The sequence below is a fragment of the Pinus tabuliformis genome, chromosome 4_1 (assembly GCF_031772625.1).
Source record: "Pinus tabuliformis cultivar Carrire ecotype Pingquan chromosome 4_1, CPIR1, whole genome shotgun sequence".
NCBI lineage: Eukaryota > Viridiplantae > Streptophyta > Pinopsida > Pinales > Pinaceae > Pinus > Pinus tabuliformis.
The window spans coordinates 38487772-38499299 of record NC_142303.1 but is presented as its reverse complement, the minus strand read 5'-3'; the positions used below and the strand labels follow the sequence as shown (position 1 = coordinate 38499299).

General features: G+C 34.1%; 1 protein-coding gene across 1 annotated transcript; it reads right to left on the bottom strand.

Annotated features, from left to right (window-relative positions):
- Nucleotides 1-1983: 1983 nt before the first annotated feature.
- Nucleotides 1984-2850, bottom strand: LOC149174065 (uncharacterized). The gene has a single exon (XM_089420729.1). The coding sequence runs from the start codon at nucleotides 2848-2850 to the stop codon at nucleotides 1984-1986; it is 867 nt and encodes a 288-aa protein (XP_089276855.1).
- Between the last annotated feature and the right edge of the window lie 8678 nt (nucleotides 2851-11528).

Here is an 11528-nt window from a genome sequence, read left to right as displayed (position 1 = left end):
TCAAACCAAGCTTACGCAAAAATTTAAAAAAAAACTACACACCTTTTTTCACTTTGTAGAAGCCTGATATTGAATCTGATGTATCTCTGTAATTTCGGATCATCCAGTTCTGAAATTGCGACCTGTAGTAGCCTTTTGTGTCCTCTTTCCAATGCCACCAGTCTGATCCAAATTGGATTCTCCAAGGAAGAGTTATGCAAAATCTCCCACAGTGACCTGCTTATAGACTAGTTCAGTAGAGCAAACTTGTACGACATGCCACGAGTCACTGTTTCAACCTTTGGCTCTGAAAAAATATATACAAGAAACTACAGTCTGTCCTCTTTCTGTACCTTCTTACAAAATTTCAATCCGATGCTCAGAAAGAAAGTTATGACGATTTTCCCCAGGTCACCTGTTTGGAATGTAATTCAGGAGTCTACAAGAAGACCAACTTCCTCTGATCATATCTCTCAAATATAGCACGAAAAGTTTCAAAATTCGGACCTGAGATTCAACGCGATGTCTTCTCAAATGGGTTTTTTTTTAGCTTCTGAAACATCGCAGAAAAAAAATTATAGCGAAAATGCCACAATGACCTGTTGGGAGCAGCGAAACCCTAGAATCAAAAGCTCTAATACCAAATGTTATGAAACCAACTCAAGAAAAGATAGAAAAGATAAATCCACGCCTTATAATTCAGCCTCTTTGAGGGGGCAACCTCCTTTACATTACATAAATGAACAATTCTTCCATGATTCAAATGACAAAACCTCCTTTCTATATATAGGAGTCTAAGGAGTCACAATATAACCCAGCCGACCTAACAATAATAATATAAAGCCAAAAAAATAACAATAGAGGGATTCTATGGGGCATAGTGATAAAAATATGGGGGCAATAGGGGCACAACAATGTTAATAAGGGATACAACTACAATAGTAATGGGGTAATCACTAGTATTATAGGGACCTTTCACAATTTCTCCCATATCATAATGAATTTGAAGAAACGGAAAGAGGTTTTTGTAGATAGATATGTTAGGAAGAAGAACCTCTTTCATTTTTCCAAAATATGCTTTCAGTTGCTCAAGAAACCCCTTGGAAGTTGACTACTTAAAACAGAAAACAGAATTTTGTTCTTGGAAAATTATGACCCGGATTATCCATAGTACTTTGTTCATTAGATCGACGTTTCAAACCCCAAAGGGGATCCATCATCAGGATAGAAAATTAGTAATAGACTGAGAGAAGATTTTTCCAACCAGGACAGATAAATAGAAACCTAATGGTTTGATAGGTTAAAGTAGAAGCCGACTAATTCTAAAATATATAACCTATTTTAATTTTAATACTATTTAATATGAATTATTCATAAATTTTATTTCTTCCCTTTTTATTTTGTTATAATATCATTTCATTTTAATATGACATCCTATTGTATTATGTTACTCAAATAATTAGTTACTTAATTAAATAAATGGTTTATGTTAATAATTCATATTATTTATAAATAATCATTTAATTGCCTCATTAATAAATTTATTTTATTTATTTAGTTTATAGTATAGTCTAATTTGAATTGTATTACTACTTATTTATTAATTTTAATTTTAATTAATTAACTAATTTGTATTAAATTTATACTCATTAATTAATTGTTTAATATCTTAATGTTTAATAAATTATGTAGTTTTTTAATTGTTTAATATCTTAATGTTAATAAATTAGGTAGTTTTTTATTTTAATTAGTTAATTAATTGATTTTTTATTTAATTAATTAATTAATTTTGATTAATCAATTAACTAATTAGCTAATGGAGAGAGAGTTTTAGAAATTAATTGTTTAATATCTTAATGTTAATAAATTATGTAGTTTATTTGTTTAATATTTTAATGTTAATAAATTCGGAAGTTTTAATTTATAACCAATTTTAATTAGTTAATTAATTTTAATTTTGATTAATTAATCAACTAATTAACTAATGGAGAGAGAGTTTAGAAATTAAGGAGGGGGAAAGGGACAACCTGATGTACTACTCCTTGGTCTAGAGGGATTGATATGTCTAATCAGGGGAAGCCAGTTTCCACTAATCTCATTTCCATTGTCCCTATTGAGGTTATGTGGAACCTTCATAATTTCAATAGCCTCTCTGATTTTTCTCATTTGATAATGATCTTCCCTTGCAATAATCTTGGCATTCTCCAAACATACATGATGCTTGGTTTTGGAGGAGTGCTCTGCAAGAGCTGATGTACGAGATCTCCCATTCCTAATATCTGCTCCGTGCTCTTTAAGTCTTGTTTTCAAAGACCGCCCTGTCTCTCCAATATAGCTCTTCCCGCATGAACAATCAATCTTATACACACCCTTGAACTGATGATGATCAATGTTATCTTTAACAGACTTCATTTTCTGCCTAATTGTTTCACATGTTGTAAACTGAGTGAGAATGTCCTTCTTTCTTAAAATCTTAGCGATTTTATCTGTGACCCCTTGAATGAATGGAAGGTACACCTTTTTGCAACTATCTTTTCCATTATTATCTCGAGGACCTTTGGAGAGAACCTTCTCTTGAGCTCTTTTTATGGCTTTCTTGATATTAAACTCTTTATATCCTATATTTTTAAAAACAGAGGTTAAGTGCTTAATTTCTTCATTAAGATGTTCAGAGTCAGAAATTCTAAGAGCCCTAATGGCAAGAGTGTTTAAGACGCCAAATTTTTGGGCTGGATGATGGTATGAATCAGCATGGAGATAGCTTTTTGTATGGTTTTTATTTCTAAAAACTTGGTGTCCCGGAGTACCATTGTCCTTTCTACTGACTAAGACATCTAGAAAAGGAAGTTGACCATTTTCTTCAAGCTCCATAGTAAACTTGATGTCGGATGATATAGAGTTAAGATGATTAAAAAGCTTTCCGAGTTCAGCCCTGCCATGAGTCCATTTTAGGTTTGTGTCATCAACAAATATTTTCCACCATGCTAGTTTTAGAGGGTATGCGCAAGGGCTCTTCTTTCAAAGTGTTCCATGTATAAGTTTGCGACAATGGGTGAAAGTGGGGATCCCATGGCGACTCTTGATATTTGCTCATAATAATTGTCTTGAAAACTGAAGAAAGTGGAACGCAAACAGATTACCGCAAGTTTAGCCATTTCTGGGTCAGTGACTTCTTTTATAACATGAACAGCTTCATCAAGGGGAATCTTTTTAAATAAAGAAACAACATCAAAACTAACCAGAATATCATCCTTATCAACCTTTTCGTTCTTGATGAGTTCTACGAAATCATTAGAGTCTTTAATAAAGGAATCTGTGTTTCCAACTAGAGGTTTCAGGATCTTGGCAACATAATTAGCTAATTCATAGGTGGGGGACCCAATGGTGTTGACTATTGGTCTAAGAGGTACCCCCTCTTTATGAATTTTTGGTAATCCATAAATTCTGGGAATGACCTCACTTGATGGAATTAACCTCTTTTTTGTTTTATCATTGAGGTTTGATCCCATGATGGCCTTCTTAACTTGCTTTATAACCTTGGAAGTGGGGTTGGAGTCTAGTTTTCTGTAACTACCGCAGTTCAGATGTTCATTCATTTTATGAATGTAATCCTCCTTATCTAAAATAACAGTCGCTCCTCCTTTATCTGCCTTAAGCACCACTATCTTGTCATTATTACGAAGAGACCTAAGAGCAATCTTACCTTCTTTATTTAAATTACCCTTTGGTGGCTTCGCTTTCATCATTATAAGGGCACACTCTTGTTTTAGTACTTCTTTGTCCTCTAATGAAAGGCCTTGAGTCCCATTCTCAATATTGCAAATGATGCTTTCAAATGGAATGTTTCTGGGGGAAATTTTGAATCCCAAGCCCTTTCTAAGAATATTAATTTCTTCAGGAGTGAGAGTTGAGGAGGAAAGATTAATAACCTTTCTACTAGACACTAGTTTTGAAACCCCTACATCTTTAGGAATCCCTTCTGCACTGCCTTTATCTATGTTATTAGTGTTATTAGGGGTAAAACTGTGTTCCCTTATTGTTCTCCCTTTATTATTTCGGCAGCCGTTATCACTGATTGTAGGTTCATAGTCTATGTTTGCTGTAATATGCTGGTCACTCCCATCTCCAATAATACGTTCACCTTCTCCAATAATCCGTTCACCTTCCAAATTTCCATGTTCTGGAAACTCATGCTAGCCCTTTTCTTTCTGGCTAATTACATAAATCGCGTTCCTGGAGGCCGAGTGGGAGTTTGCACATTTATCTACGTGTTCAACCTCTGCGTTATTAACTTCTGCTTCAACTACGCTTGGCTTTACTGTGTCATTCATCCTGTCTTCATAAACCGTGATGTTGGAAGCCGTGTGGGAGTTGTCAGCTTCTTTCTCAACTTCTGCGTCCATTATGCTTTCATTAATCCTTACTGCGCCATCCATCATATCCGTCGTTTGATTATCTTCCACATTAATTACTATCGTGCTATTAGATCTAGCTGCGTCCTCAACCCTAGCTGCCTTCTGTTTAACAGGATTCTTAGTTTCTTCATAAGTCGTAACCGCTGGATTTCTTTTTAATCTGGATAATTTTCTGGAATGCCTCTCATGGGCAATTTTACCTTCTTTCTGGGCTTTGATGGCAGCTTTTGCATCAATTGTCCTCCATAGATCAAAGTTGATCATCCTGGCTAGCCTCAGGTGAGAGGAAAGGGTAGAACAACTGAGTCTATCCAATGCAGCCCGAGTCTTTTTAATTTCATTACGAATGAGAGCCAAACTTAATTTTAAAAATGAATTGTTGTTAAATTGATTAAGAAGTCTATGTTTTACCTAAGCAAATGGTGGTATGATCTTATTGTCTCTACATTGTTTTAGAAATTGTAGGTCAGCCGCTCTTCTTTCAATCTTTATCCTTGAAATTTCGAGAGAACAGATCTCATTCCATGTATCCCCTCCGTGCAAGGAAGTTATGTTGAATTTTAAACTTTTTGCTGAAAATGGCTGCTTCAGCCATTTCGTAGCTAATTTCAAATTTTTTTCAAAATTACTTGAGATATGACTTCTAAACACAAACTGAGACTTCTAAGACATGGAATAAGGTTGTCAAACTTTGTTTGGAAATGATATATGACCTTAAAGACTTCTAACCCTATGACCTAACCCTTTAAGCATGAAATGACCTAGACACCCTTTAACACCATGACTAAAAGAATGGTTTGGAAATGAGAATAAAGACTCTAATCCTATCACTTATCCCTTTAAGCATGCGATGACTCAAAACTTATTATAAAACCATGACTAGAAACAAGGCAAACTTTCCAAAGTTTAAAAAAAAAAATTAGGGTGATAACAGTGGCTCCACTAGGGATAGTATGCCCCCTGTGGTATGCTAAGAACTAGTAGCTCCAGTGCTGCAATCCATTCCTTTAAAAATAAAAACTCTGAAATTCTGCCCAATCTGCTTCAAACTGTACCTAGTAAAAATTTCTCAGTCAACCTTGAGCTTATTTGCATTTTCCTACCTACCTACCCTATCAATTGTAAACTTCTTTCAACTCAATCAATGTGAAATTTCCAATGTAGCCAATCATTTGTTTTATCTGATATTTGAGTTTTTTTACTGCATTGGAGTTCAAAGCAGCTATGATATTGTGATGACCACTGCCACTGAAATTGCCTCTGATCTTCATAGAAAAACTGAAACACTGGAGAGTAAAACTCTTCCATGTATTTAGCTATAGGATCCCAGAATACATGATCAGCTTGATGATCCTCATAACATCCTGTTACTTCTAACAACTGATCTTTAGTCACACAACATTTATTTGATAAGTTATCCAACTGATTTTCTGCATGATTCCCATAGACAATGTAATTTTCCTCACTATTATGATCATTCTTTGAAGTAATCTGCTGCAAGGAATTACAGAAATGATCAACCTTTTCCTCTGCCTGAGGGTTATAAAAAATTTCTTCCAGTATTTCTTCTTGGTGTTTGCAATTATTTTCATCTTCATTATGATCCGAAGACTGACAAGTCTGCTGCATCTCTACATCAATCTCGGAGGATGTAATATGATTTTCATAAGTATACTCTTGCTGATTTCTATGTTGCATGTCATGGAATGTTATCCTTTCTTCTAGTTGTTAAAATGTATTTTTATGAAAAGCCTCTAAAATTTATTCATCCATAAATTCATCATCATCATAACAATCCTCCACATATTGAATAAGATTCACAGAATGTTTACAGCAGTCTTTGACCAGCAATAAGGAAGGATGACATTCGTTATACATCTCATAGAATTCATCATGAAAATTAGCAAGAGAATAAAATAAACCATCTGCTAAACCTTTATACCAATACCATGCTTTTCCTTCTAGAGTGGTCATAAACATCTTCATAAGACAGTCTTCAGGGAACTGAACCTTAAGACTATGTACATGCAGATGAAACCTAACCAAATGAAGAGCAACATTGTCTTTCTTTTCATTTCTGAATACTGGAAGATCATCTAACCAATCAACCTTTGGCATAGGATTTAGAAAACCAGGGATATGAGACCAATTCATAGGAGCATACCTGGCATTTTTTCTTGCAATGGAACTCATCCTGAAACTTGCAGTGGAACTCATCCTGAAACTTCATCTAGGCAACTGATCTTCTTAGCAGTGGAGTCACCTTCCAATTTTTTATTTGATGTGTGGAGGCGCCAAGGTAGTTTTGCAACCTCAAACAGATTCTGAAGCTCCTGCTACCTTCAAGAGTTCAGTTTCATGATTTTTCGAGATATGTATATCTTCAGACTCCTAGCAGACACACCAAAATTTTATCAGAAAAATAGGACCCTGATAGGCTGCTGATCAGACTATCTCAGTGTAACTATTTCAAACCAATCTTTTAGCTAAGGCTTAGCCTCCTCAGCCTGAGAGGTCTCTCTCAAGGGTTAATGATATTTATTAATGATAATATAGATGGCTAACTCTATCTTGGTTTTGTGTGTTTGTAGGTTGAAAAGATGAAGGCTTGCTACCATTGGGCTATGGAGTCAACAAGTCAATAAATTCAATGGCAAGGTTTCTTGACATGAAAGCTGAGACAAATAAGGCTCTTAAAAAAAGACAATTCACTCAATGACATAGGTCAAAAGGGTCATTCCATTACTAAAGGAAGTCAGAGCATAGGGTTATGAATTCTGAGTAATAGTAATGAAATCTACTGTTGACGATTCAAAGGTGGTTTACTCACAAGATTAAGAAAAAACACAGTCATCTCATTACTAAAGGAAGTTAGAGCTTTAGATTATGAATTCTGAATATTAACAATAAGATCTACTACAAGTAATTAAAATAAGATATAGATCAAGAAAGGATTAAACCCTATCTAAACTCAGTTTTGTTTAAGAAAACATCTCTGTATTACTGATTGTATTCCTTCACATAAAGTAGCAGCTGGGCCAAAAAGTCTCCAACCTCTTCCTAATTCGACCTCTTGCTTCATATATAGCTTTTACAATATGGATTCCCTGATATTTCATCAAGAGAATTCGAATTTCTATGATTGACACCTATTCTAACCATAAAACAGATCCCTAAATGCATTTGACTGTTAACTGCCTCTTCTAGAGTCCTAATACAATTAGGAGAAAAACTCCTTATTATGAATAAAACAATATTATCTAGGAATTAACCATTCTCTTTGACACCTATAACTCCATGAATTCGAATTTGATGAAGCCTTAACCTTGTTGTTAGATTCTATTGATTCATCCCTTATCTGTCCTGAAAACCAGGAACCTATTTCCTACATTTAAGCTTTAACCTTCATTGATGCTTTTTGAATCCATTTGCTAACCAAATTAACATTTTGAGACAAGTGATATGTTTTATCACTTCCATAGAACTTTTCTCTTCCACCTATACGAAAATCAAGCCCTTGAAGGAGTATAATGAAAGCTGACCTGGCTACGCTACGAAACTGTCTGTTGTTTTCGTAGCGCAAAATCTTATCATTGTAAACATCTTCTTAAACCTTTAATTTATTCTGCCTTAACCCTTGGATCTTCATTTTTGAACTTTTTGCATCCTCCAATAACATTAACATTCTGAAATAAACTGTTGTCACCTCTTGAAAGCCTTGCAAAATGTCAAAACTGCGCTACGAAACCGCTGTGTATGTCTTTTACACAGCTCTTTTCAAAAATTTCAATCTTCAAAACTTCTTTCACTTTTTCCATGATATCTACAGGCTTTAATAATCAACATAGATCATCTTTTAAATACTTTCAAGAAATAAAATCATTCTCAACAAAACTGCATCAAGAAATTGTAACTTACTGTTCTGTTCTAGCTGAAAAATAGGTGTTGGGACAGAGCTTTTGTATCGCCATAAAAAATGTATTTTTCAAAACTAAAGGAGTCTTTTAGATATCACTATTTTCTGAACAAAAACCTCTCTTTTTGTTTTGAAATACCTCTCCTATTTCCCAGAAACTGTCTTTGAATATCAGGGGTAAACTGGAAAATTCTGATTTCTGAAAATATGGCTTCAAAGAAAGCCTTGTATCTCCCAACTGGTAACACTTAAGAACAAATTGAGATAGGTTATTGTAGCTGTAGATTTTATGAAGAGAAAACTCCTTCTAAATTCCAAAATACTTTTGCATGTAGCCAAAATCGGATCTTTAAAAATACTACTAAAACTAGAAAGCAGAATGTTTCTCTCAATGACTTTCATCCATTTCGTAGCGCAAGTTTAGTCATCAATTTCTCCCAGAGCATAATGAATTTGAAGAAACTAAAAGATGTTTTTGTACATAGGTATGTTAGGAAGACGAACCACTTTCAGGTTTCCAAAATATGCTTTCAGTTGCTCAAGAAACCCCTTGGAAGTTGACTACTTAAAACAGAAAACAGAGTTTTTTTCTGCTGAAAAAGGCTGCTTCAGCCATTTCGTAGCTAATTTCAAAGTTTTTTCAAAATGACTTGAGATATGACTTCTAAACACAAGGTGAGACTTCTAAGACATGGAATAAGGTTGTCAAACTTTTTTTGGAAATGAAATATGACCTTAAAGACTTCTAACCCTATGACCTAACCCTTTAAGCATGAAATGACCTAGAGACCCTTTAACACCATGACTAAAAGAAGGGTTTGGAAATGAGAATAAAGAATCTAACCCTATCACTTATCCCTTTAGGCATGCGATGACTCAAAAATTATTATAAAAGCATGACTAGAAACAAGGCAAACTTTCCAAAGTTTAAAAAAAAATTAGGGTGATAACAGATGTCATAATTCTTTTTCCATTTCTTGCCCTACTTCTAGAGTACTTTTGACACAAGTCAGTAATCTCCTCAAAAGGTAAATTAGAAATGTCCCCTTTACCCATGAGATTGAGGTCATCTAGATACTCATCTCGGATGCCCTTAAGAAATATTGTCCGAATAAGATCAACAGACATGGTTCTATGTTTTGATTTTTGTAGATTATATGAGAATATTTCCAAGTATTCCTCTAAGGTATCATCTTCTTGATGATTCATTCTAAAGATGTCATCTTTAGAATCTTTTGATCAATAGTAAGGTTGATACTTCTTCAAAAATATTTTTCTCATGTCATCCCAATTTGTGACTGAATGTTCACCTAATCCCATGAACCACCTAAGTGCTATTGCTTTTAATGTAGCAGGAAAAATTCAAAGTCTATGTGCATCATCGGTATATCCATAGGTTCGACATACTATGTCAAATTCGAACAAAAATGAATTAGGGTCTTCAGATGTCATACCATAAAAGTTTGATAATACAAATGGCGGTATATTTTTCATTTTAATTTCCCCATCCATATACTCTCGTCTATTTTGAATTGGAAATTTAAATGTGGATTCCTTTGCCTCTGGTGGATTTGGATCTCCTCCAAACAGAGTATCATTTCCTTGTCTTTCTTCATTCTCTCTTGTTCTTATCCTTTCTTCCATTTTTCTTTCATACTCTCTTAATTGTTCTGCAGTAGGTCCTCTGGATCCTCCGTCTTCAGCCATTGTGATTTGTGACTTGTCTAAGGTTTCTATCTCTTCTTCTTGTTTTAGTTCTCGAGGGAAAATTTGTTCAAAGATAGGCTATTGGATTCTTGTACTACTATCTTTTGGTTTCCCTACTACAGAAGTCTCAAGTATATTTTTTTTCTTGGCCTCATGAGCTAGTAGGACTTGTCTTTCAACGAGAATAAGTCTTTGGCATGTTCTTTGTTTTTCCTCAAGTTTTTCCACAGTAACGTTTCCAGTTGGTGTTATGTACTCAATATTTTATAATGGTTCTGCTCCTAATGGTGGGTTAGTTGTTGTTTGGGGGGTTTTTGTGAATCTTCCTTTCTCATCCCTAAATCTAGACATAAATAATCATGACTAAAAATTAAATTTAAATCTATGCTTTTGTTGTTTTGTTGATTTTAAGTGTTTTTTTAGATTTTTTTAAAATCTTTCTAGTTGCACCTCCCCGACAACGGCGCCAAAATGTTTGGTCTTTACTTACTAAGGTAAGTTAAACTCGTAATTCCTTTATCAACCCAGGAAAGTACACTTAGAGGTGCTCATCTAAAGTATATAGATCTAGAAGGATCTAAGGTTCTAATGATAGCCTAGTGAAATGAAATTAACAATACTCTCTTACAAGAGGTCCTTCCTTGTCTTTTCATTCATTTAAGCATCAATTTAGATAAAAACAAATCTAATGAAATTTTGATTGCCTAGGTAACAAAAACAGAGTATTAATGACTGGTTAAAAATCCTATCATTCCCTTAGAAAAATCTTGCTCAATAGAATCCTTTCCAATCCTCAGATCATAACAATTCAAAGAAATTTCAACACCTAACTAATCCAAGCAACAAATAAGATAAGTAACGTTGCAAACCAATGACAGATGAATCCCTTACAAGAATCACTTATCTAACTACAAATTTAATTTAACAATTACAAATCTGAATCACTTGGAAATCAAACCATGAACTATCTCTGAAATTAAAGCCAATAAGCAGATATCGAAATTATACAACAGCAAGCATATATATATCAATCTTCAAGGTTAGTATTGGTTGAGTCCTTTTACAAGGCTCTTTTCACAATGAATGCTAATCCTTTCCAATCAACAAATTCAATCACATAACTTTCCTTATAGCACATAAAAATAACCTCTGAATTTTTAAATCTATTTATGCAACTAGTAAAGAAACTTGATGACAGAGTGTACCAGCATAGTGATGAGGGCCCTTCAACACTTCACAAGCACACTGAAAAACGATTCAGAAGAATATGACTATTGGATCTGGAGGCATAAACTCGATAGTGAAGTCTGTATTAAATCTGGAAATTAAAAATGCACAAACTGTACTTTCATGTGTCCAAAATCTAGCAGCAACATAGTTTTTCCTCCTAGATTATTTATCACAAATTCTCTAACAAAAGAAGCTATTCCTCCTCCATATTATCCTAACATAATTCTATTAATTACATCCTAGAAGGTCGAAATTGAATCAGTTCCTTCATTTATGCAAAA

Bases quoted from the DNA above. Each gene is read 5' to 3' on its own strand.
- LOC149174065 (XM_089420729.1), bottom strand. From the start codon at position 2,850: ATGGAGCTTGAAGAAAATGGTCAACTTCCTTTTCTAGATGTCTTAGTC.